General features: G+C 48.4%; 1 protein-coding gene across 6 annotated transcripts in view; it reads right to left on the bottom strand.

Annotated features, from left to right (window-relative positions):
- LOC309600214 (cyclic AMP-dependent transcription factor ATF-7) overlaps positions 1-24,515 on the bottom strand; it is a 69,606-nt gene that overhangs the window by 30,792 nt on the left and 14,299 nt on the right. For 5 of the 6 annotated variants that reach the window (XR_014230415.1, XM_082332308.1, XM_082332311.1 and 2 more), the window contains exon 2: positions 17,506-17,574. Coding sequence is in view for 4 of the 6 variants with exons in the window: in XM_082332308.1 (XP_082188434.1) it covers positions 17,506-17,553 (48 nt within the window). In the remaining 2 variants the exon portion in view is untranslated. Of the gene's footprint in view, positions 1-17,505; positions 17,575-23,337; positions 23,384-24,515 lie in introns of those variants that run through there. The other variant, XM_082332309.1, reaches the window with a different exon arrangement.

Genomic DNA, 24,515 nt, shown 5'->3' with positions numbered 1-24,515 from the left:
CTAACCGTATTTCAAGCGCGGGCGCTCGGTGATTCATTAGGAGCTCAGCATCTCTTCCCGTCGTAAGAGCTGGGGAATAGAGACCAAGGAAAATGGGCAGAGGCACAGCAGAGGGCAGGGAGCTCGGGCTAAGTGAAATTCCTGCCCTGCCCTACTGCAGAGAGCTGCTGGGGCTGAGCAGTTTAGGAAGCTGTGTGGCATCGAGGGAGGAAAAGGGGTGAATTATGCAGCCGTGCTGTTGTGTTATTCGTGAGACCCTGCCCTCGTGCAACGCAGAGAAAGAATCGCGAGCCCCTGGTGCTGGTGGTAGAGAAGAAAGGGTAAAAAGGAGGGGAAAAAACCACCCCCCCCAAGACTTCAGATCTACCACAGAAACCCAATCTGGGCTCCTGCCTTCCCCTGCAAGCCTCTGCTGTTTACTAAATGAGTCACCCTTCCTGCCTTGAACGCTCGACAGCTCCTGAATGAATAATCTGGGAGCAAAGACTTTCTCGGCAAACAAACAGCATCAGCAGCAAGTCCCGCGCGACGCATGCATGCGAGAGATAATTTATAGAGTGAAAAGAAAAGAATAACAGGAAACTCCTTCTCTGCATACCCCGAGAAACAAGAATGTATGTGTAAAAATAATTAAATCCGAACTGGAGTCGATTAATTTGTCTACAGGGCTGAGGATTTGTGCTTTGGGAGGCTGCACAGGGATCTTAAAAAGTCTCTGGACGGTGGCCAAGTCTGTCAATACCGCACGGGCGAGGAGAGGCTTTGGCAGCAGGTGCCGGAGCACATGCAGCTCCGGCAGCGCCGCGGTGCAAACCGCTCCAGCTTCCCTGCTCCCTGCCAAGCCATACATCGCAGCCGCACGCTCGGCCTCGGTGGAAACGCAGCCCTTAAGCCCGGGGTGACAACGGGGAGCCTCGCAGCCTGCACGTCCCCGGCACCTGGCGGGGATGCTGCCATGCTCCCCCAGCAAGGCAGCGCTATCGGCACCGGGGAGGCGAGCTTAGAAATGTAGGTAAAGGGAAACCGAGTGGTTTGAGCCAGCAGAACCGAGCCAAAACCAGGGCTCAGATGTCTCCCTTGGACCTGAGATACCCAACGCAGTTGTGTCGGAGCAAGGGTCTGCGGTCGGGTCCTCAAGCAGCAGGACAGCGCTGCAGGGAGCTGCCGTGCCCCGGCGCGGGGCGGCGATATCTCCCTTTCTGTACTTACCCCGGGAAGAGCATAAGAGAAAGCTGCGCTGGGAAAGCGGGACTCCAGCAGCGGATTCTGCTCCGGACAGCCGGTCCCTCAACTCCAATCCAACCCCCTTACGGTCATTTCCAAAGCAAATTCTCCGCCGAGGGAGCGGAGGTTAAATTTGGTCTCATCCGAGAGGTTTGGTGGCTGTCCTCTCGGAAGATGCCTCGCACCAGGCTAACACGATCCTCTCTGCCGCACTATTGTTTCAGGGCTACGAGAAAGCCGATCCTAAAAAAAAAGTTAGCTCCAATGGAAAAAAGCCCTCATTGTGCCAGTGTGCTGCAGCTTGAAAAAGTCGACGTGACTCAGCCTTGACCTTTGAACAACACTACAATTAGAAAAAGGATGCCATGGTCCCCATTCAGTTTTTTAATGCACTGGAAGGTTGATTTCCTTCAATTCATTTGCAATATTGGGTACGCGCCCACCCATTCATGGCGTGTGAACCTCTCCTTACAGGCTTTATTGCCTGCAAAAAGGGGTGTTTTTTGTGGACCTGAGCTAGGACCTCTCCTGGGGAAGCTCCAACAGCTGGGAGAGGGCATCATGTTAAATGAAGACAGAATTCAAGTGGCTTAGAGGCTGTTTTTTTCCCCCTTTTATGTTGGCATTTGCTACTTAGAGGGAACAAGCTGTTGGGAAGCGTAGACCCACAGAACCAGAGCACGGGCACGACTTAAATACACTCACGCAGTCTAAAAACGGGGAGGGTAATTACTGAGGGTGGTAGATGGGGTATGATGAAGCGGAGAGGGACAAAACGCAGGAGGGAAATTGAGATTTATGGATCCTTGGCCATCTTGAGAAGCGACTGGGGCATTCTGGAAACGAGTCGTAGAAATAAAAGGGGTCTGGCTCCCTTTGTCTATACCAAGACAGCCCAGCGGAGATGGCTTCGGCCAGCTCCGATTTCCACACATGTCCCAGCGTAAGATGTGAAATGGAGACCGAGGAATTCACCAAACCCCTGCAGCGACTCCCGTCGGGCCAGAGCCAGTCCTGCCCTCGCATCCCTTCCCTCCATCCCTACCTACGCAGCTCCCAGGTTTTAGCCGAGGGCATGATTTCCCCCCACGACTAACCCATCCTGTAGCTCCCTTCATCTTCTGTATTCCTAGGAGCCCTTAAAGCGCAAACAGCTTTCCAGCACCGGTCTCACCAACACCACTTACAAAAACGCATCCTTTCTTTGTGCCTCTCCGCACCTTTCTCCCGGAGATTTTGGCCAACCCGCAGAGCCCCCTCGCTCTTTTTCTGCCCCTGCTTTCCAGACACAGACGCAAAACTAAGTCCTGCATTTTATATGGGCCATGATTGCCTGTGATAAGTCGTCAGATGTCAGCGCGCCGCAGTAATTAAGCTTTTAAAAGGAGATAGGCAGCAGCAGAAAAAAAATTCCGGGCGTTGGGACTATTTTTTGCCTCTTGCAAGAGCCACCTGTTTTATCGTAACAGGTAGATTTATGGGCATATTAACACGGCGCTGCTGCTCCCACCCTGATGAGGTTCTCAGTGACCCTCTTCTCTCTCGAGATTTATGATTTCTCAGAGCAGACAATTGCAGAGGGGTCTAACTCCAAGCTCTTTGCCTGACTCCATCCTGCACCCCAGAGTGCCGGGAAATCTCCCGCACCCAGGATCTGGATCCTTTTCTTTTTTTTTTTTTTTTTTTCCTCCCTCCCCCAAATCATCTGCAATCATTACGCAACTGCACCATCTTTCAAAAGGTGCCAAGTTTTCCCCAGCAAGTCAGGTCAGGTTGACGGGGAAGCGAGTCTCCTCGCTCTTCTCACGTTCGTGTCCCAAGGCCTGCCATTACAGGAGCTCACGACGGGGAGGTTTCAGCTGTCTACACAACAGGATTACGTTCGAGGAGCGCATTAACGCGCTCCCAGCTCTCCGGCGCTTGTCTGCGTACTTAGTGACCCGACAAAATCCCCAGCAAAAGCCTTTCTGCGTCTGAAGCAGACTCCCCAGCTGCAATTCGCAGCAGCCCAGGGCTCTCGCTCGCGTCTAATTGCCTCCTTAGCCGCTCCTGGCTAATGGTAAACCCTTTTAACATTACTTTCCACCTGCAGCCCTTAATAAAAATTAAGTGGATAAACTCTTTAAGTGCAAGAAAAAAATCAGACGAGATAGAGCCAAGCATAACGCAAGCAGCTTTCCCATAAGCTTTTCCCCACGTTGTTTGATCTACAGCCCTCCTCCCAGCCCCGTCTGCGCTCCCAGCCTCGCGAGCAGAGATTACCCCCGCTGAGGTGCCAACTGGGTGATGATTCAGCGATGCAGAAATATACAGCTGAGGTCACCAAAATCGCTTTACTCGCATCCTTAGGGTCTTAACAATTTTTCTGCCTACGTTATGGGCTGCAGATAATAAAATTTCACATGCAGTCAAAGCAAAATGCATTTAAATTTTCTTCTAAAGCTTACAAATGTTTGAGGTTTATAGCAAACATCACACAAGCCTCTTAAAAGGGAGACAAGCTAACACAGCAATCACAAATTGGTTTTAATACCCAAAACGTGTGCAGGAAACACCTCCCCCAGCCGCAGAAACAAAAGCTTGGATTAATACCCCAGCGAGTAGGTGAATTAGGAGATTTTTACAAGCGCAGAAGCCGGAATTAAGATGTCGCCAGCGATGCCGTGCCGTGAAGACCTCACACCTGTAACTCCAGCACCGCGAGGAGCTGGTAACGCATCGCGCAGGGCCTTTGCAGACGCCTGGGGTAGCAGAAGCAGGGGGGAAGGCAGGAGTCTCGCACCAAAAAAAGCAAAGAAAAGAGCCAGCAAGATACACGCGAGCGAGGCGTCAGTGGAATGATCTGCTCCTTACTTTTAAGCTTAGCTTGGATTGCTTAAAATCCAGTCCTTTGAATATTTATTCTTATAAATGGGCTTTTTTTTTTGAGACGGAACCGCTCGCCTCCCTGTCTGAAGCCGACATTAAGGGGCTTTAAGCAGATAAACAGGATGGGTGATGCTTTGAATTCCTGTCAATTATTCTAGCGACCATAAAAACCTCCCCACCTATCCCCCAAAATAAACCCCACTTCTCTGCCTAAAAGCGGTGACTGACACAGCTACACAAGACACATTTACCATTTATAAATAACCTGAAGAAGAGAAGAAGCCAAAAATCTTTAACTGCCCCAAAGACAGACTGATTCAACATTTTGCAACAACTTCATTTTATGAAATGGTTTAATTTAGCAGGCTTTACTGCCGAGATTAATTTATAGCTTGTTTTGCACTGCTGCAAAACTCTCCCACCCCATCCCCTATACACACACAATTCTTTATTGTCTAGATGTTTACTCTCAGGGGGAATTTTAGGACTTTAATGTTTTTATTGTTTTAATCCGGCATATAAAAAAATTATTTGAGCAAAACAGCTGGTACAAGTGCTTGGAAAGTGGTGGTGCAGTTTCTCAGCTTGCATCATTAAGCAGGTGTTAAATAAACACGATGCCACGCTCCTCCCGAGATTTACCACGGCAGGAGATTTGCAGGGGATCTTTCAAGAACGGCAGGGATGTTACGGAGCTGAGAGCTCAGCCTCTCCCGCGCCGACCTCTGCTCTTCTGCCAACGCACCCCGGACCTGCTTTAGCCTAAATTCCTCCCGACGGTACCACTAACCCAGGGAAGGGGTGAACCCTGGCAAAGAAAAAAATCCCCGCTTGCTGCCTTCCGTACACAAAGGGGATTTCTGCGGATCGGCCACGTGCCCTCTCCTTTATGCACGGAGAAGAAAAAGCCCAAAAGGTACTCTTTTTCTTTCCGACACGCACACGCCAGTCCTTTGTGCAGCTACAGCATCGCAACCCCCCAGCGGCAGGATAACGCAGTGTTTGCCCAGCAAATCCATCAGTCCTTTATAAATCTCACGTTTCCTCCCGCATCAAAAGAGCTACTAGAAATAAATGTATTTATTATGAGCTTTTACACCTCAGCCCGAGAACTGACTCTTGAAGGAAGGTTCTCATGCAAAGCACGCAAACCACCGAGGGGAGAGAAGTGTTAGCCAAAAACCCCCTAAAGCTTAAAAAAACCCATGACTAGAAATCACTTCTATGAATAGCTCTGCTTTCATTCTCAGATCTCACATGAAATCTCTAGAAAGGACCTGAGATATTATGGCTTAAAGGTTTTTTTCCACCCTACTCTCCAGCAATGAGACGCTCGGGGGTTTTCTCCCCACCACGTGCATAAGGACACGGCATCTCCTGCTCGCCTCTGCTCCGGCATCGCCGCTACCCGCCGCCGCCACGGCCGGGGAGAGCCGCATCGATCGCCCGACGCGCTGCTCTGCGCCAGCAGCCGCGCCGGCCCGGCTGCCGCAGAGGGGCGGAGCGGCCTCCGCCATCCAACAATGCCCGGCGAGCATCCTTGGGAGAAAAAGAGAGGATTTTAGCTGCCTTTCCGATTACCAAGAGCCATCTCTAGCTGCCTCCTCGTGTCTTTGCAAAGCTCAGTTGCGCCTTTCTGGGATTAGAGAACTGAACAGGGGAAACGGGCTCATGAAAAAAAAAAAATCCCCTGGTAATTTAGATATTGAAATAAAACCAAGTCACGGGCTTGTTGGTTACTACTAACTCCGTGCAGGGTCTAGGGAGCCGAAGGAAAACATGCCTGTCTTTCTCCTTACGACCCAAAACAGCCTCCTCCGCATCGTTTTTGCTGGGGAAGGAGATGGAAGTCCCAGGCAGAGTCCCCCCTGCTTGGTTTTTTGTCCTTAAACAACAACGTGGCTGGATTTTATGCAAGGAGTTTACAGAAAATCCTGCAAACTCACGCACCTTTTTGAAAATTAAACGTATCCGTGACGGCATGATAACGAGGCCTTTGTCAAAACTACGTGCTGCAGCCGCACTTGGGGAATAAGTCATCTGTTCATGCAGTACAATACAAAGCATTCGTAGTCTTCTCAGAGATGAGCAGACAGGTAGCAAGTGAGGCTTTAAACAACAACAAAAAAAACCCCACAAACCCAAACAGCCTTGTCTTCAAAAGACTGTTTTTAACATAAGGAAATATTTTACTGGCCAAGAAAAAACCCGGAGCTCACAAGAGGCAGGAAAAATTCAATACTGAGCGTGAGGCAGGCTTTGATTGTACCTTAAGATCTCTCTCTCGTTTCCTAACCAACCCTCCTCCCTCTAAAACCTCCAAACCCAGTGCCCTATTTCTCATTTGCTTTATGAGGGACGGCGGTTGCCATACAGCACGGATGAAAAACAGGTTTTGCAGTTCTTGAGATAAGATCACCTGAGGTTAAACTCACAAGCCACGGTCAACATGGCAACACTCGCAGGTTCGCATTCGGCTGCAAGAACACGCAGCCACCGGCAGCTTTCTGCTCCTATTAAGCTCAAGACCACAAGCAAGCTTTTAGATCAGTCTAATTTCAAGTTAATAAAAGAGCCTGGCTCAATTTATGGCTTCGTGCTAGCAGCGCACGCAGTTTGCATTTTTGATATAGAGCAAGAGCTTTAAGGTAAGGACTGGGCTGAGATTAGTTCGTTCCAGGCAGAAACTCCGTGGTTGTGAAACTCCCTTAAATCAAAAAGAGAAGAAACCATTCCCTGCAAGTGCACGGCCATGTTCCTTTGTGGGTATTTCTGCAGCCCTGATCATGTTCCCAAGAATGGGGAAACCCTCCCTCCTCGTCCCCGCTGCAGAAAGTGGAAACCGTCCCATAATCTGGGAACAATGAGGATATGGCTCAATTAAAGAAAAAAAACCAAACCAAAACAGAAATTTAAATCATTAGAAACCTGGCAGCGTTCGAGAAACTTCAGACCCGGTTCGCCGGGCTTCGCTGGCCTGGTGCTGCAGGTGCGAGATGTGCGCGGGGGCTCGGCGAGAACGGCGATACCCTCTTGGAAACGGCAAGCCCCGAGTAGAGCGCGCGCATCTCCGGACACCCTGCAAAACCTGCATCCCCCGGCGCCGTGCAGAGGCCGCTTTTCAAGCGGGGGATGCTCTCCTACATCGACATCCAGAGTAACGACCGCTGCTGGCTTTCCTTCCTGCTGCCCTCAAGTACGTGGCATCAACCAGCCCCAATAAAGGGGCTCTGGCAGCCAGGATATGTTCATATTCATACAAATATACATGTAGAGAGAGATATATATGACTGTTTATACAGGAACGGATCCTGGCGCGTGTTCTGTCTATATATATATTTATAGTTGCTGAGTCTGCAAGTCACCCATCGAAAAGCAGATGGCTTAACAGTCCAGCTTTCCCTGGAAATAAGGCCTGACGCCCCGCTGCGCTACTCAGCGCCCTTCCCCTGAAACGAGGAAGGTTAAACGAAGTTTTAAGCGGCTCCGAAGAAAACCGTGCCGCTGCCTTGGAGCTCTCAACCCCCGTCTCGCTGGCAGGAGGGGCTCCCTTGGCACGGGAGACCAGAGACGCACCTTCCCCAGCGCCGCGGCTCAGCGGTAGGTGCGTTTCTGCTGTGATTTGTGACCGGTTGAAGAATCCTTTGGGACAAGAGGTGCTCCAAAAGGGCAATTAGATCCATTACTGGCTATTCTATTGCTACATGAAATAGGTTTACTGGTTGTGTGCCGCCTCATATACTCCATTTTTACGCCAAAATGAACAAGTATGCTAATGAAGCGATCGGAGAGCGTGCCTGATACGGCGGCAGCGGATGGCGAGCCAATGCTTTGCAGCACGGCTCATCCTCCGATAGCGTTTTCTTTGACAGGACCTGCATTAAAGCTGGCTTCTGCATATTTTAAGGCGTTATTAGGTATTCTGCAGCCTTGGCACAGCATCTCTAAGACGATAGAGGGGGAAACCATGCAGCTATTTCTTCAAATCCAGGGGTGCTATTTCTTCATTTTAATTGCTGCAGCAGCCAATATGGCAAAGAAATCCTAACGAGGGCTTGTTCTAGAACAGGCATTCACCGGAACAGAAATGTAAAAGCTATTGCCAAACCTCACTGCGTCTCCAGAGCAAGAAGCCAAAGTCACAGCCCAGACGTTTCTCAGAAAATCCGCACTAGAAAGGAACTAACAGGAGTTGAAGTTACTTATCTCCTCTACGTACACGTTAAACCAATTTGTGTTCGCAAGCAATTACTTCACGCACAAAAAAAAACCCCACAGATATATTTCAGCAACCAGATCTGGGAGGTTTCTAGTGAAATAAGCAGCAAAGCCTTATCAAGCGTGTCCGCTGCAGCCTCCAGAGACCTCTTGCCCGTCACATTCCAGCGCTGCATGTGCGGTATACACAAGAGGAGGTCACTGCAACAGCCTAAAATACATATAATAGCGGTTTCCAGATAAATTTTGCTTCAATGCCTGCCCTTTAACGGAGCCGCCTCCCAGAACGGCCTTAGGGGTGGATGTCCCTGCGTGTGGCTGTCCCTGCGTAGGAGGGAAAAGCTGCTCGTACACCCCCAGCCCGTCACACGTGGCTGCAGAAGGGAGAGCAACGCCTGCGGCTCCCACGAGGAAGGAGCAGGACAAGCAACAGCGTCTGCACCTGTAAGCGTGCTTGTAGCATCGCAGAGTTTCACCTACGAACGTGCCCGATTTCCAGGTTACGTTGCTTTCTACCTAATGTCGTCCTCCAACGAAGGCTTTAAAAAACCAAACCTATATAAAACATGTCACCCCAACAGATGAAGGTGGCGATCTCACGGGTCTCTGCCTCCTGCTATCAGCATCCCCGATATCAAAGGCTGTCCTGAGAGGGTATTTGGCAGCAGGAAGCTTATTCACCTGCAAAAGGAGAGCAAGAAAACCAGCAGGAAAACGGAGAGGACACCGTGCAGCAACTGGGACTCTCCCATTGCCAGTTCCACTTTCAAGCCAGCCATGGGGCAGTACAGGAACCGAGTGTTGCAACAATCCCTGCGTCTGTGGCACTGCAGCAACCAGCCAGGGGTTATTTTTAAACACCAGCATTTCACGTGGGGATGGGGGGGGGGGAGAAAGGCAGCAAAATAAAGAGGAATTAGCAAGTCCAAGAAAGGGGGCAGGGATGAAAACCAAGCCCCACGCTGGGTGGGGTGCGACAGCTGCACAGCACCCTCCTGCCCGTGGCACGAGGCCACGGCCTGGCACCGGCGCTAACAAAAAGGGCATCGGGGAGGGCTGCAGTCCGGAGCCGCGGCAGCAAGCGCATCCCTCCGGGAGCGGGGAGAAGCCTGCGCAAAGCCCTTGTAAAAGAAAAGCCTTTTCTTTTTCCTGCGAGGACGGCTCTCCGAGCCACCGCGCTGCTGCGGCACGAGGGGCTTCCAGATTCATCGCGGCCAAACCGGCTGCTCCGTCCACGGCTTTCCAAAGTGCCCCGAAAGGCTGTCAGCATGTGCCGAGAACACCAAAGCAGCCATCGCGCTAAAAGCGCAACTCCTAATTAATACCTAATCAGCCAGAGGGGATGCAAACGTGTTTGCCGGCGAAGAACGCACCACCGGCGTTTCACGTTATTAAAAGTTGAGTCTTTGGCAGAGGCTTACGCGGCAGTTTCTTCCCAGAGCCGCGGGATTTGTGCGGAGGTCCAGCACGTCCTTTGGCATCCAGGCTCTTATTTAGAAAAGGGGAATTTGGAAAGCTGTCCAGACCCATTTCCATTTGACAGACAAGTGTCTGTGTCGGTTCAGCACTGCACACGTGCTCCAAATGCAAAGCAGAGCTGGCATTCTCAGAACTGGCAATGAATCCCAGCCATAGGAATGATAAAGATTTTAACTTACAGGAAATGCTGCTATTAAATAATATTTAAGTCTTAATTATATTTTAAAACAGCCATTTTATAAAAAAAAGAAGTCCTATTATAGTGCTTTTGTAGTTAAAGGTCTGTCAACATTTCCATTTTAAACCTTCATTTCTAGGGGGTTTGTAATTCGGTCATAAAAATTCATTCTAGACTGGAACTTGGCATACAGGGGCTCAGCCTAGGAGCAATATTTTTTATTATCCAATTTGGTTTAAATTGGTTTGGCCGTTTTTAAGTTATAGGAGTGTAAAAAATAAACGTTTACTGGTTTCAGATGCCTTCTCAAGCTTATTATTATTCAAAATTAGCTTTCTCCTCCCCACCTCCAAAAATACCTTCAGCAAGAGGTGGGAGACATCATTTTACTCTGCTGACAATACATGAGTTACAATTCAAATTAATTCACTTCTTTTGATGCTACCAACCTAAAGAGTTACTATAACCAACCACTACTTTTACGCGGACCCGTTACATACTGTAAACGCTTGGAGATTTGTGTAGCAGCTGCCATTTTGTGCTGGATGTACAGGTACTGCAGCTGTAAAGGCCTTAATTTGAAATAAATAATTAACTCTGGAAACCTGCATTCCTGTAAAATAATAGAAGACCTTTAACCAAGATGTTTCTCTGCAGAATTTTATTTCAGCTGTGGCAGCTTCAAATAAAAAGCTGCAGCTGTGAAGCAAGCAGGCGTATACAGCTAGGAATTCCTCGCCACAGAGCTTCAGACGTTTCCTTCAATTTAAAAAACAGAAAAGAAACTCTAGTTTATGGCTCAGCTCTTCAAATCACTTGGGTGCAGTAGGGACACAACATAGACGTGACTTTGCATGCTAACTACAGACAAGGGGTATCTGTGCCCAAGCATAACAAAAAGCTCGGAGAAGGATTTTATTCTCGCTCCACCATTAACATCCACAATTTTTCATTTTAATATTTGACTGGTAGAGGGGGGAGTCAGCCGCAGCTCAGCCCCCCCGGCGAGCGACCCTTTCGGGCACGCAGGGGAAGTCTTGGTACCGCCTGGGGTCGGATGGGAACTGCTTCCCATGTGATCCAGCCCTTTGCTTGGGTCCCCCGGTGACAGGCGGCATCGAGCCCCACGGCATCGCCCCGTCCGGGTCACCTGCGGGCCCCTGGAGCTGAGGCCCGATGTCGATCGTGCCACGTAACCCTGGAAGGGGCAGCTGCAAGTCCTGCTCTTGGCTTGCCGCTCTCACCAGCCCTATCCAGCTTTGGTGATCGGCGTTATCCACCCCGCTCCACAGAAGCCATTCTCCTGATTAATAAGGCTCGGATTTCCAAAGACATAACAGCTCCTACCTCATTAAATCAGTGGCTGTTAGGAGCCTGAATTCTTTAGGAAAAACACCCTGCGCCTGTGTCCAAGTCCAGTCCCGCTCAGTTCCCCTGCCAGGACAGTAACAATTTCTACTGGAGGACAGGGTGTCATAACTCTGCTTAATAACCATTTAAATTCCTGTTGGCTCTAACAGCAGGTAGCCAATTGGGCTGAAGTTTCTCAAAGGTTCGATTTTACCTCTCTGAATTTCTTAGGCAGTTTGTCTGGCTTCCCTTCATAAGCTTCAGGAACAAAGTCTCAAGAGGCAGACCCTAAGGAGGCTGTTAAATCAACACACAAGCATTTCTTTCTGTACACGCTCATATTCAAACCAAACACATTCGCGTCCTGCGCACGCGTGGTCCCGGCCAGGGCTGGCAGCAAGCTCCAGCAGGGCTGAGACATCCCTTTGGATTTTCTCGTATGGATAATGGTGGCTCCTGGCAGCTTCGAGACAGGGAATGTTTTCTTACCTTTCGCTTTAGCCCGTAACTGGAAGGAGAGGAGGCCAGTAACAAAGCCAACCTTTGAAACGATACCAAAAGAAAGATGCTTTGTTGTAAAGCAAATGGGCACGGGCACTTTCTTCCTCTCGCCTCTGGGCTGCTCTACACACCCACCTCCTTGCCTCACTGTATTATTCTGCCTCTTTTAATCACAATAGCTCGTCCCGAACCATCTGCTTGCACTGAGGACGTCCAGCCACCGACAGCCCTGCAGAGACAGGGGCAAGACGCATTCCTCGTACTGGCGGAGCTGGTCCCTACCCAAAACTGGGGATGCAGATACACGGGTGCAAATGGCAGCTCAGGCTGCCGACAGGGATAACTCTGTGCCTGGAAATCCCGCGGCAAACCTCCCAGAGGCCAAGGCACCGTGCACGTCCCAGGCCACTTGGAAGTTTGAACCATGACAAGGAGAGCTCGCCACTTCTTGGAAAGAGAAGAGGGCCATTTTTTCCTCTCTACACCAGCACTCATATAAAAGGAATAATCTATATTCGTTTGGATTATACAAGCTACAAAACACACCTTAGCTTCAGTTCCACATTTAACCAATCGCAGAAGCCATTTGTTGCCTCGTATATTACAAAGCAATAGAGATTTAAGGGATAATGGTCATGGCGGCAGAGTATACAAAGCAATAAACTGCTTTTGAGGTTGGTTAAATGCCAAGTGATGCTGAGGCCTCAATGCCATAAACATTATTTCTATTATATGACAAGATAAGAGGATACAATAAACCACAAAGAAGAAAAATCATTTTCTGGCCTCGTGAAAGTTCTGGGCTTCGCGTTTCTTGGACACTGCACGAGCATCACCTCGGTGGCATGGGTTTAAGGGGAATAAACTGTTAAATTAAGGGTGGGTTTAAAAAGCAAACGATTGTTTGAGGAAATGGCCTGTATAACTGTAGCCCTGGAATTAGGACCTGAGTGATGATTTGTGTCACTTATAAAAAGTGAAATGGTGTGGAGTGGGGGGGCAGGGGCTAGGGAAAGTCTTGGTCCCAGTAGAATATATTCAATATTATGGCCCCTCCATTAGTTTGGGCAACAGGAGTGGACAAACCAGTTTTATTAATAAAGATGTTCCTCCGTTATGACACTTCATAAAGCCTCAAGCATCCAGCGCTCCCGAAGCCTTCGGGAGAGGAGCGGAAGAGGCAGGGCTGTCGGAGAGGCACGTCTATCCGCCAACCCCCATTTCACGCTGCCAGCTCGCCGGCCCAACTCGGCCATCACCCTGCGAAGGGTTTAACGCAGTTTTATAAGGGAGGATACAGAACCAGAGCGAGCCACTTCCCTCTGCCACCGCCAGCTCCCGGTAACGAAGCAGCACCAGAGCACCCGAAGCCCCCGCCTCCCTTCAGACCTTTGCTCTAGATGCCTTAGACAGGACGGCCAAAGTTTTAATTACCTTGCGTTAATGAGTCAGAGCTGTCTCATTATGCAGACTTAGTTAATACCTTTCAACTTTAATGGCAACGCTAAAGTTTACGGCTAACACTTGGTTGCGCTAAGGCTGCCTTTCATCACTCAGTATGTTTTAAATGGGATTAGAAGATTTTAATAATGATTAGCAGAGCACACCACCCCCAGATTAGTTTCACTTAGCAGATTCAATGAAAGCCTTACTTGAGGCATAGCTCTACGTCTTCTGCAGACATTTCGGAGGCAGGGGCTTGTCTCTACCTCCCTCCTTGCCTTCAGGCAGTGGCACAGGGGGGCACATCCCTGCTGGAGAAAAGCTCTTCTCCCTCTACAAGAGAGGGCCAGGGGGTCGGGGAAAAATGTGTCACCTGTCCTCTCAAGAGAAGAAACCAGATCAATGACCTTGAGAAGAATCTTTTTTAAAAGCAGTATATGCGGCACATTTAGAAGTCAGCTGTGTCGCAGCAGACTCGCTGTTGGGAAGTGATCGCGTACAGAATCCAAAAATAACAACCATTAAAGACCTAGCAACCAAAACATGTTTACATAGCCACCGAAAGCCCACTAGCTGGGATGATACGGGGGGTACAGCAAGATTTGCTCATCTATTTTCGGTGGCCATTCCCTCTTCCCTCACTTCCCTGAAAAGTTAGCTTTGCAGCCTTTTTCTACATAGAAACAGTGAAGGAAAAGGAGGAAAAAAGGACATACAGCATAAAAGATGAGCTACAGAGGGAAAGAAGCAGCTAATGGTTCCAATAAATTACACCGGCAAGCAAAATAATTTTTTTTTTTTCCCTTTAAACTAAAGGGGGAAAATCACCACTGGCTTCACAGCAATTGTCTCCAGCCTCCTGTTCAAATTAGTTTGCTTCTGCTCTCCCTTCTCCTTCTCCCGTGACCTCCCGTGCTACTGCGCGTCTCAACGCAGCGTTTGCAAGAGGCAGAGCGCTAATTTTAGCGAGCGGAAAAGGAGCGGGCGATTTGTCCCCATGCCCGCTGCCCCAGCTGACAGCGAAATCCGTCCCAATTTACTCAGGACCAAAGCAGCCTGTTCCCATGGGAGCAGCTCACCAAAACCAGAGCGCACCCCTCAAACAGGGGAATACCCAAAAGAGCAGGAATCTGTAGGGATAAAAACACGCCAGTGGATTGGGCATGGGATCAAAGGTTTAGAAATAAGAGAAAGGAACGGAGACGCTGGAGCCACCGCGGTGAAAGGACCCAGCGAGCCGGGCGTTATCCCAAAAACGTTGACCCTGATAACCAAAGAGGCTCAACAGCCACCGACGCTCTCCCATTCAAATGGCTTTTTTCCTAAGCAAAATGCACCCAAAGGTCTTAAAGAATCAGAAAAAAAGGCTGAATCCTGCAAGGCAGTCTCCCTCTCCAGTGCCGGCCACAGTCTGGCTTGGTTTTGAGCTGGGAAAAAGCTTCCCGTGCTGTAAGCAATAACACAGCGCCGCTTGGGCGTGCATTTGTGTGCCTGGGGGGGGGGGGGGGGGAAATCAAGATTACCTTCCAGAAAGCTCAAAACTCTGGATCGTACAGACTCTGATGGGAGCCACAGGGACTCAGCACCTGTGGGAAGGTCAGGATGTTTCTGCAGCAGATCACACACCCGTTTTGTCCCCCGTGTTTGAAGACAAGGCTCTCGATCTCTAGGAATGAGGGAATGAACCGAGATAGGTGCAGTCCCCTCTGACCCTCGTTAAGGCTTCACTTTAACACGAGTCCACGGGAAGAAGCCCCTTCTGATGGGATGATCCACGGCGGCTTATCAAGGGTCAGGGTTTAGCACCAAAAGGCAGCACAAAGTGCTTCAGAGGTCGAGCCCTGCAGACAGCTGCTGGCCACCATCAGCCCCCCAACTTCAACTCTGGATTTATTTTTAAGATTCAAAGCTACCAATCGCGCTACCCTATGCAGCTCATCGCAACGATCCAATTTTACTCCGCTTGCCCCAGAAAGCACAGCTCACCGACCATTAATTTTAGCTGATGATCCTGCTACGATGATCTGTACGGCTCTCGGGTACCACTGCGCTTGCACAGCAGTACTGCTGCGTGTTAGTGGTGAGTAGGATTTGTAAAGGCTCTTAAAAACCTTTAACGTGAAGCTGATGTACAGAATAGAGGACAAGGAAAAAAAAAAACGCATGTAAGACACTAGGACTTACGGGGAGATGCTCAGAGCTCCGTGTATTTAGTTAGTCCGAAGAACTGTTAGGGGGTGACTTGATCAGTCAGTAAACACCTACAGACATCAAAAATTTGATAGGAAGGATCTTCTGTCTAACAAACAAAAATTAACAAGATCCACAGCCTGGAAGCTGCAGCTGAACAGGTTTAGACTGGAAATAAGGCATAATTTTTCCTTACCAGCGAGAGCAATTAACTATTAGAACAACTTAACCAAGGGCTGTGGTGAATTTTCCATCACTGGAAATATTTTAAATCAAGCTTGGATCATCATTATTTAATACATGCTCTGGTTTGAACAGGTATTGAAGGACGTTCTAGGAAACTGTGCACGAGGTCAGGTTAGATCACAATGAATCATACCGGTATGAATTACCCGGATTCTAACATTTCAATATTAACATGAAGAATTGTCAGAATTACCCATAAGCAGCAGTCTGGAACAGCGAAAGGAGGAAGCAACCACCTTTATATGTCATTTGTGGGAGATTGTGGGAGATTAAATTTAAATACATTGTTGTTTGCCTTAATTGCTTGTTTGAATCCGATTTTAAGGTTGTATGATTGAAGTCCTCACATCATTAAGTGCTCAAATACAGCTAATACATTTTATAAATGACTTGCACAATTTCACAGGCAAAGAAGTTCAAGATAAAAAGCAGCCTACAAAGAAAAAAAAAAAAGGGGGGGGGGGGAAGAGGAAGATCACCTGCAAGTGGATAGAAAACGCTTCAGAAGAGACTAGCGCTAGAATGACCAAGAAGCTGAGAAGTCCTAACTGCGTATTTTTAAAGAGCCCCAGTCCCCAAGAGCTCCCAGATGAGATTTTTGACCCATTTCTGCACTATAAAAATAAATGCGTCACAGAATTCACCTGCAGTCTCAAAGGACGCGCCCTGGGGATGCAGAATTATCTTTAATTTCAATTGAGAGACCCACAAGAGGCATTAAGATATTAAATACACTGAAGAATTGGGGGGAACGACAGGGGGAGTACCCTGGGATCGGTTAGAGCTCCCAAAGGCATCACAGCCATAATAGTTTGGCAACCCGACATCCAACAGTTGCAGCCAGGAAAACAAAGTGCGCGCGCATCGCTTAATATCTAATTAAAAGCCACGATTCCCCCCTCCCTTCCCCTGCAAAAAGCATCTTAGCATTTTGACGCTTCAGGACAGACAAACCCAGCTCTCCCCGGACTCTGCGCAGGGCTGTACTTCTGCGGAAAGCCCAGTCTCTAACAGCTCCCATTCAAACAGCCCCAGCAGTAATTGCACAATCCCCCGTTCCTCCCATTAATACGGCCGCGTGAGCCACCAAGACGCCGCACCGCCGAGCGCCAGAGAGACCCTAAGCTCGGCTTTGGGAAAGCGCTAGCTTCGTTGCAAAACTACGCAGAACGCAATGGAAAGGTGCCTTCCCAGGCAGGCGAGGCTACGAGAACGGTTGTATGACTGAAAAGGGGATGTGACTCATTCAAAGCAATCATCGTTTGCCCTAGGAAAGCGAGCAAAAGTTTTGCAAGGCCGTAGCCAACTCTAGCATGCCCGTCCGTGGAGGCAAAATTCACAATGGGTCTTTTTTCTTTTTTTGCAAGCCCAAAATAGACCACGGCAGTTTGGGGTTCGCGTAACACAAACCATCAACTGTCACATTCTCAGCTGCTTTACAGAATATGCTACAGCAGCTAACTCATCCCGACCGAGAACGAGTATCTGTCCTTTGGTTAAATAGCCTTGAAAGAAGATGAGCAATGTTATCAGAAAACATTAACAGGAGATCAGCATGTTTTCTCTGGGCTGTGTGGGGCTCATGGAAAACACCAGCAGAATAACAATACGCCACAAAGCAAGGCAGATTTCATTACTTTGGAGTGCCTGCACTTGCTCATAACCTGGATTTACACACTGCAAATCCTCTGATCTGATTACCTCCAGTGATCACGTAAAACACCGGCTTTAAACTCTTTGCCTCAGTGATAAAACAGCCACTTTGATTCACAACGACACATTCACAATAAAGTATACTGTAAACGTACCTGTCCACAGCCGGGGGCATTGCACACAAACGGCCTGTCGTCTCCCATATTTCATGCAGCTGAGCTAAGCTGAGGAGAAAGGAGAGAAGAGGAAATTGTTAAATAAGCTAAAAAAATTAAAAATATCAAGAGCAGAAGCTGCCCTTTGCAGGGCTGTAATTAATCAACGCTGCGCTCGCAGGGAAGGAGGATCTCTTTGTGCCCTAGACACAATCAGGGAAGAGAAATTAATCCAACCCAAGTTTAAATAAGACTTCGGAGGGCCCAGTCGATTTTTCACATCTGAAGAGAAAGCGCTGCATCGCAGCTAGAAGGGCTCATTGGGAACCGTGACAGTGAGACAGCGCGGGCCAGCGGGTGGGAAAGGAGCGGGAGTTTTCCACGCCTGGGCTCCCACCACCACTTCTCTGAAGGGCCAAGGGACTTTTTGCATCTCAGTGTCACCACCTGCAAGACGAGGACGACGCTCATCTCCTGCAAAGGACCGCCTGGTGCGGCAAAGACCCGCGAAACATCCCCTCGGCGAAGGGTGTCGAGGGAGGGCACAGCCTGCTTCACCCTCCCTTAGTATTTACAGTAGAGAGCACAGACACATAAGCAAAGACAGTGACAATCTACAGGAGAAAAAAAAAAAAAAGCACGAGCAAGAAGCGATCAAATAAATCCAAGTCCTCTCTATGTACAAGTTATATTTTCAATGGGAGAGAACTAAAATTTGTCATTTAATTAATTAAGGGATTATAGGAGTGGTGCTCCGTTTTACAAGGCAATAATCTGGCTCCCTAGTGGGTAAACTACAAGGCTGATGGCAGGGGTAGTTTATCACAGATTATAGCTAAGGATAACAAAACACTCAGTCCTATTATGCTACAAGTGAAGCTATTCTTATTAATAAAAAATAAGAGTAAATAAAGTAACCCCCACCACCTCAAATTCAAGAAATAATGGTTCCCTCCACCCACTGATATTTTTATAGCAGGATTTTAAAAAGCTATAATAAAGCAAATGCTATCTCTTCGGGGGGTTTACTGCGCGAACATGTTCTGGCTGTTCGCGTTGCTTCCAGCATCTCTTACTCCAAGTTCGGCACTTGGCTTCGGCGACGCACGTCAGCTTGCTAGAGCCAAGAGCAGAAATGAAACCAGAACGCGGCCAAAACGCGTTCACGAAGACACAGGCTCTTTTAGTTAGCTTTTTGCATTTCTAACCGCTAATACGCGCACGCACACACACAGAGCAGCAGCGAGAGGGTGGGGAGACTTGTTATTTTTAGGAGCTATATGAGAAAGCGCTCCAAGAATGCGACTTCGCAGCAGAGGGTGAATGCATGTGCTACAGAAAACAGTCCCCTTTTGCTTTTATTGAAAGGACACGGGAATTAATTATTGTTTAATATGAAAAAAAAAGATTATTTTTCTATTACCATGTGCTAGGGCAGCGTGCAGCTACAAGAGGCGGCTACAAGAGGTGGAATTCCCCTCCCCGAGCGCTGGCTCAGCCGCAGCGCACAACGGCAACAACCAAGAGCTATGAGAAAGTGGCTGCCAGTTCTTCTCCCACAAAAAGGGGAGAGCCGTCCACAACACTAGACTATGTTTGGATTTATTAAGCAAAACTCCAGGGCCTATGCAAACACGAACTCACAAAGGATAAATAGCCCTCTCACAAATGGAACGGGCGAGCAGCCAAAACGCTCCCTAGCATAGGGCAAACGTAATAATAAAGGCAATAAAGATGGCCAGGAACATCCACCCACCGCAGCAGCCCCCCAGAAAAGCCCACAGAAATGAAAGGGGGCTTGCAGGACTGGAGGGTGGCGCAGCAGGAGACGACAGCAGCTCTGTATCGGAAGATTAAATCCTGGCAAAGGCTAGCCTTGAGGTGACATGGGCGCAGATGACAGCAAGATGAATCTGAGTGAGAACATATTAGAACGATAGGACTCTTCATACCATCCTTCTGAACTTCCACCAAAGCTCCAAACTGGGAGCTCAAACTAAAATATCAACCCATTGCTCCTGCCTGCTAAACAACTGGGGATCTCACCTCCATCTCTCCACAACCACCTGATCCTCCTCCTCCTCCAAGAGGAATCTCCGTCCGGCCCTGAAGCAGCTGACTTACATGCATCTGCTGCATCCTAACAGCGGACAGACGAGCTGCTCTGAAGGCACAGAGAAGTCCAGGCTTCCTCAGGAGTTTTAACATTTAACAGTCTCTAGCAAGGAGGGATGAAGAGGTCAAACCTTCTCGTAATACCAAACCACTGCTCAGAACAACTCCCTGACACTGCAGAGAAGAGAAGCACAAAACTGATTAAACACTTCTTATCGCCTGCCCTCGAGGTCCAAAAATATTGCACCTAAACCTTCCAGTTAGCTGCACAAAGAGCTACAGCTCTGAATGAGCTGAGACACAGGGCTCAGTCCTTCATCACCCACTCCTAGCAGAGGGCAGCCCAATTACTACTTTTTCTGTAAGAAAATAATAAGAGAAATCAGACCAGACACAAAGGAAACATGAACTTGAGGACTGCTAGAGTTATTTTACCATCACCTTTGCAGTATGGCGGCTGGTAAGACTATGATACCAGGACACAGACCGACTAAAAAAAGTCAACAACTGCTGTCTTGGGCAGCCCGGACCTTGTTTTTTCCCCTCCCAACAGTCTTACTTTGTCCGTAAGAGACAAGGATCTGTCCCACAGCTCTCAGCACAGCCGAGGCTCCCGGGAGCCGCAGTCCGTGTTGTCTGTCAAGCTGAAGGTAGATGCTAGAGTCATTAGTTCCAGATTTCTTACTCCTTATTTAGTCAATGACTTGTGCACGCTTTGACAAGTTGGTTACCTGCTTACAAAGCGAGGGGCACAAGTTGGCACTCGTGGGGGCTCAGGGGTTCGTGTTTGAACGGCGCTCTGACGACGTAAACAGCGCCAGGAACGACCATCCTTAGAGCTGGCAAGCTAAGCGCGTGGCCACGAGAGCCTGAAAGCTGCTCTCAGGCCTCCTCGCAGCCAGGTATGCCGGTGAACTGGTCTACAAAGGGAGCCTGGGGCATCAGTTTGTACAGCCTCTTCTCAAACTAACCACAAAAATCACCTCTGCCAGTCCAGCACCACATTCAGCAATTGTCAAGTGCTGAAGCAGTTAAGAGCTGCGGTACTGAGACAGCAGCAAAGTCACAAAACTTTAAAGGACAGTTGTAATGCCCCTTGCTGTCAAAGTCAGGCTGGTGCTGGAAGTGTTTGAAGGCTGTTTAAATCACCCCCGTGCATTTAAACTCGGTTGTGTGGGATGAGGTTGGGGATGTGTTTATGTCATCAACAAACAAATCTTATTGTTAAACATGCAGCATAATTATTATGGAGGGAGACTGCTGTATTTCACAGGGCAGCCAACCCTATGCTTTTTTAATTAACACAGGTCAGAGATCTGTCCTTACTGCTGTCACTTAAGCAGCTTGCTGCCTTCGCCAATATGAAGAACTTCAGGGTCTCTCTACCTCATATTTATGCTTCCGATGCATATAAAAGCTATTTCAGAAATTAAAGAAATGGATCAGCTGTCACTCCTGGGGCTTTGAGAACACTAACTGAAAGGGAGAGCAGGAAAACAAAACAAAAACCCAATGGCATTTCAGGCTGCCTGCCAGCTACTTCTGATAGCATTAACAAGCAGCTCTTAAAAAAAAAAAAATCGGGACCAACACACTGCAAAAACCTCAGTTTACTTGATCTTGCAAAGTGTCAGGAGGATTCACTCATTCTTTAAAGAAAGATTTAGCTGCTCGTTCACTACAGAATATGACTGGTATGTACATACATGTGCTCAGATTTATATCACATTTAGTCAGGATAAATTGCTTCAATAAATTCTATTCTTAAGAACAGGCAGAATAAGCAGATGATTGGATACTGGGAACACATTCTCATTCCTCTTCCTGCAGCCGCGGGACAGTATTTCACTGTTTTGATGATTTTTAGCATGTTGGAAACAGCAAGGGGAAGCGAAGAAATGCAGACAGATTACTGAAGCGTGCTTCAAAGTTCTGTCAGCACAGACCTGACAAGCAGCTGCCGTCTCATGGAAAACAGAAAAGACATTTTCAGCCGGAATAGACCGTGCTCCGCAAGTCTCTCTGTGTTTTCCTCTCTCTCTTGCCTTATTAACTCATGCAAATAACCTATAGGCTGGCTGTAAAAAGAAGTAAACCCAAAGCCACGCTTCGCAGCAGTCTCGAGTGTGTGTTGTGCTGATAATCAGGCACCCCTTGGAGTTTGCACAGGGTATTTAAGAGTACAAATTTTCTGAAGACTAGCTCGTATAGAGCAGCGCTCTCAACAGGAGCAACTCCTCTGGAGCACGCACAGCATGCAGAAAAACAGAATAAACATGAGCTTTGCAGCCAAGAGTGCATCTGCTCTGTAGCGGATCTCATTCCCACCTTCAGCCGCAACTTTAACTCCTCACCAAAGCAACTGCAGCATCGCAAGGGGATGTTTGCAAAGCCGGACAAGCGTAGCTAGGACAACAGCCACACTTCCACCATTTCTCCAGCGCTGCTTATCCAAGGGTGTCAGCGCTGACAGAGGAATGACGACTTTTTCCTGAAGTTAATCTCCTTGTCGATTTGTTGGGGACATCGCCTCTTCCTACTTCTGGCATGGAGATAAATGAGAAATATTACGTGCAGTGGTTCAGTGCGTGCCAGGACGCTGGGCTGACATCGAGCCGACACAGGAGGCGCGCGTCGCGATAGCGGCCGAGAGACGAGGGGCTCTTCTGCAAACGGAGTGAGGCAGAGCCCCAGAGCAACGTTCACCCAAGTCCTGTTCCCAGCTCCGTCGCTGCCTTGTGCTGCGATCTTGGGCAACCCACTTACGACTGCTTTGCGGCTAGAGAAAACGAACCCTCTAGAGATTAAATTTACACCCACGTAGGCTCCGCTTACTCCACTGCTGCATGAATTGCATTTGTAGGGTATGAAGATATTTAAAGTTTTCATTCCACAAGGAACTCGTGCGCGAAGCCTTTTGTTAATTCAGGTCCTTAGCTGGGAGGGATCGCACGTGTTTTTAAAGGAAAAAAATAATCAAGTCACAGCTGATGCGTAATAAAGTTAAGTATTTTGTTGCGTGTGCTATGAGGCAGCATGTTTTAAATGTCCATTAACAAGAGAGCCTTGTGGGCAGCCTGAGGCCTCACTGATAGCAGAGAGCTTCTATTAAGTTCAGAAGAACTACAAGACATTGTTTTGGAGATGATTATTGGTCTGATGAAGAAAGAATTGGAGACAATCTACTTTACTTTGAGGTTTTGGAAAATCTGAGTCAAGAGTGTGAACGTGGTGGTGCAGACGGCACATCAATTTTGTGTGCAATACAGCAAGCACGCTGCAGATTGCTTAATAAATAATTCAGTCAGCAGACCCACCTGAAACTTGCTGGAAGAATTCCCTTGTGAAGAGTCAAGAGAATTAAAAAAAGAAAACCCTCAAACAAATCAAAATATCAAATTAGCACCTGCAGAACTCAAAACCATAGAAAATCCCCTTAGAACCATGGAGGCTCATAAATGAAAAATCCATCACGGGCTGAACCTGGGCACAAGTGCTTGCTCTCGGCGAGGAGGAAGGTGGCAATTCGCCCCTATGACGGACATTAGGAGACCTACAGGCTTTGATACAGCTGCACCGAAGAGGAGACTACTTACCACTTTTGAATTGTTTTGTCCTCTCAAAGTTTACACCTAACAGAAGAAGGTCTTCTCCACGTTTCAGAATATATACCTATTCCCTTAGATCAAATGTATTTAGAACTATGTTTTAACTAACCTGTTTGCAACGCCTGGGGTAGACAGGATCGACTGTAATCCAAGGCAGCCGTGAGGATCCCTAATCTAGGCAAGCCCCTGCAAAGGGAAGGCAGACAGATGGAAGTGAAGAGTTTCGCCTGCAGCACCAGTGCCAGCACAGAAAGAGATTACACCCCGCGATGTTCGCTGTGCCTCCTTCTGCACGGTGGAAAGAGAAGAGAAGGGTCTTCCCAAAGAGCCCTGTAAGGCCGCAGTCGGAGCTGGATAAGCCTCTGCCAATTTTGTGATGACAAAGCATATTGTTGTTTGGAGGAGATGCACAAACCTCCCACCACCACCATTTTAGGGACGTAAAACTCCACATAGTTTTTCAAATGGGTGCTTTGGAAGTTGCCTTGCTATTATTCTTCCCTATGAGTCTCCACAGAAGCCTGCCAGGAAGGAAGAAAATGCAAATAGGACAAGGGGTGATGGTTTTAAACTAAAAGAGGGGAGATTCAGACTGGATATAAGGAAGAAATTTGCTACGCTGAGGGTGGTGAGACACTGGCCCAGGTTGCCCAGGGAGGTGGTGGATGCCTCATCCCTGGACACATTCAAGGTCAGGTTGGACGGGGCTCTGAGCATCCTGATCTGGCTGAAGATGTCCCTGCTCATGGCAGGGGGTAGGACTGGATGGCCTTGAAAGGTCCCTCCCAACCCAAACCAACCTGTGATTCTAAACCAGTTGCTGGGATTGGGAAGCGGGGAGGGGGTCCAGTCTAGGACCTTCTACTTGAGAGTCTTATTAGTAGACAGCTCATTTCCCCCAGCACAGGCCCTCCCTCTCTCGCACACAAGGCTCCCCAGTCTAACAGGAAAGTTCTGCCTTTTCCCACCAGTACCGCCGAATTTCTCAATCATCCCTTTTCCCCCACCAACATCCATGCACGCACGCACGCACCTTAGTCATCCCAATCCCCTACCGCCTCCCTGGATACGAGCGTTAGCTGGCAGGTACATCAAACCCTAACAAAAGGTATAGTTTGAAACTTGGCAATGAACCATAATCTAGGTTTGAAGTTCTAGAGAGGTTAAAAGCGATGCCCGGATTCATATATAGACAGGATGATGTTGTCATCTTTAAAATTAAAATACGTATTTTACCCATCTGAACAGGCTCTTGGTACTTGCAGGAGCTGGAGGGGAAAAGGCTGC

Source organism: Platalea leucorodia, assembly GCF_965183815.1.
Source record: "Platalea leucorodia genome assembly, chromosome: 23".
NCBI lineage: Eukaryota > Metazoa > Chordata > Aves > Pelecaniformes > Threskiornithidae > Platalea > Platalea leucorodia.
The sequence above is the reverse complement of the archived record's forward strand: the minus strand, read 5'-3'. Positions and strand labels throughout refer to the sequence as shown.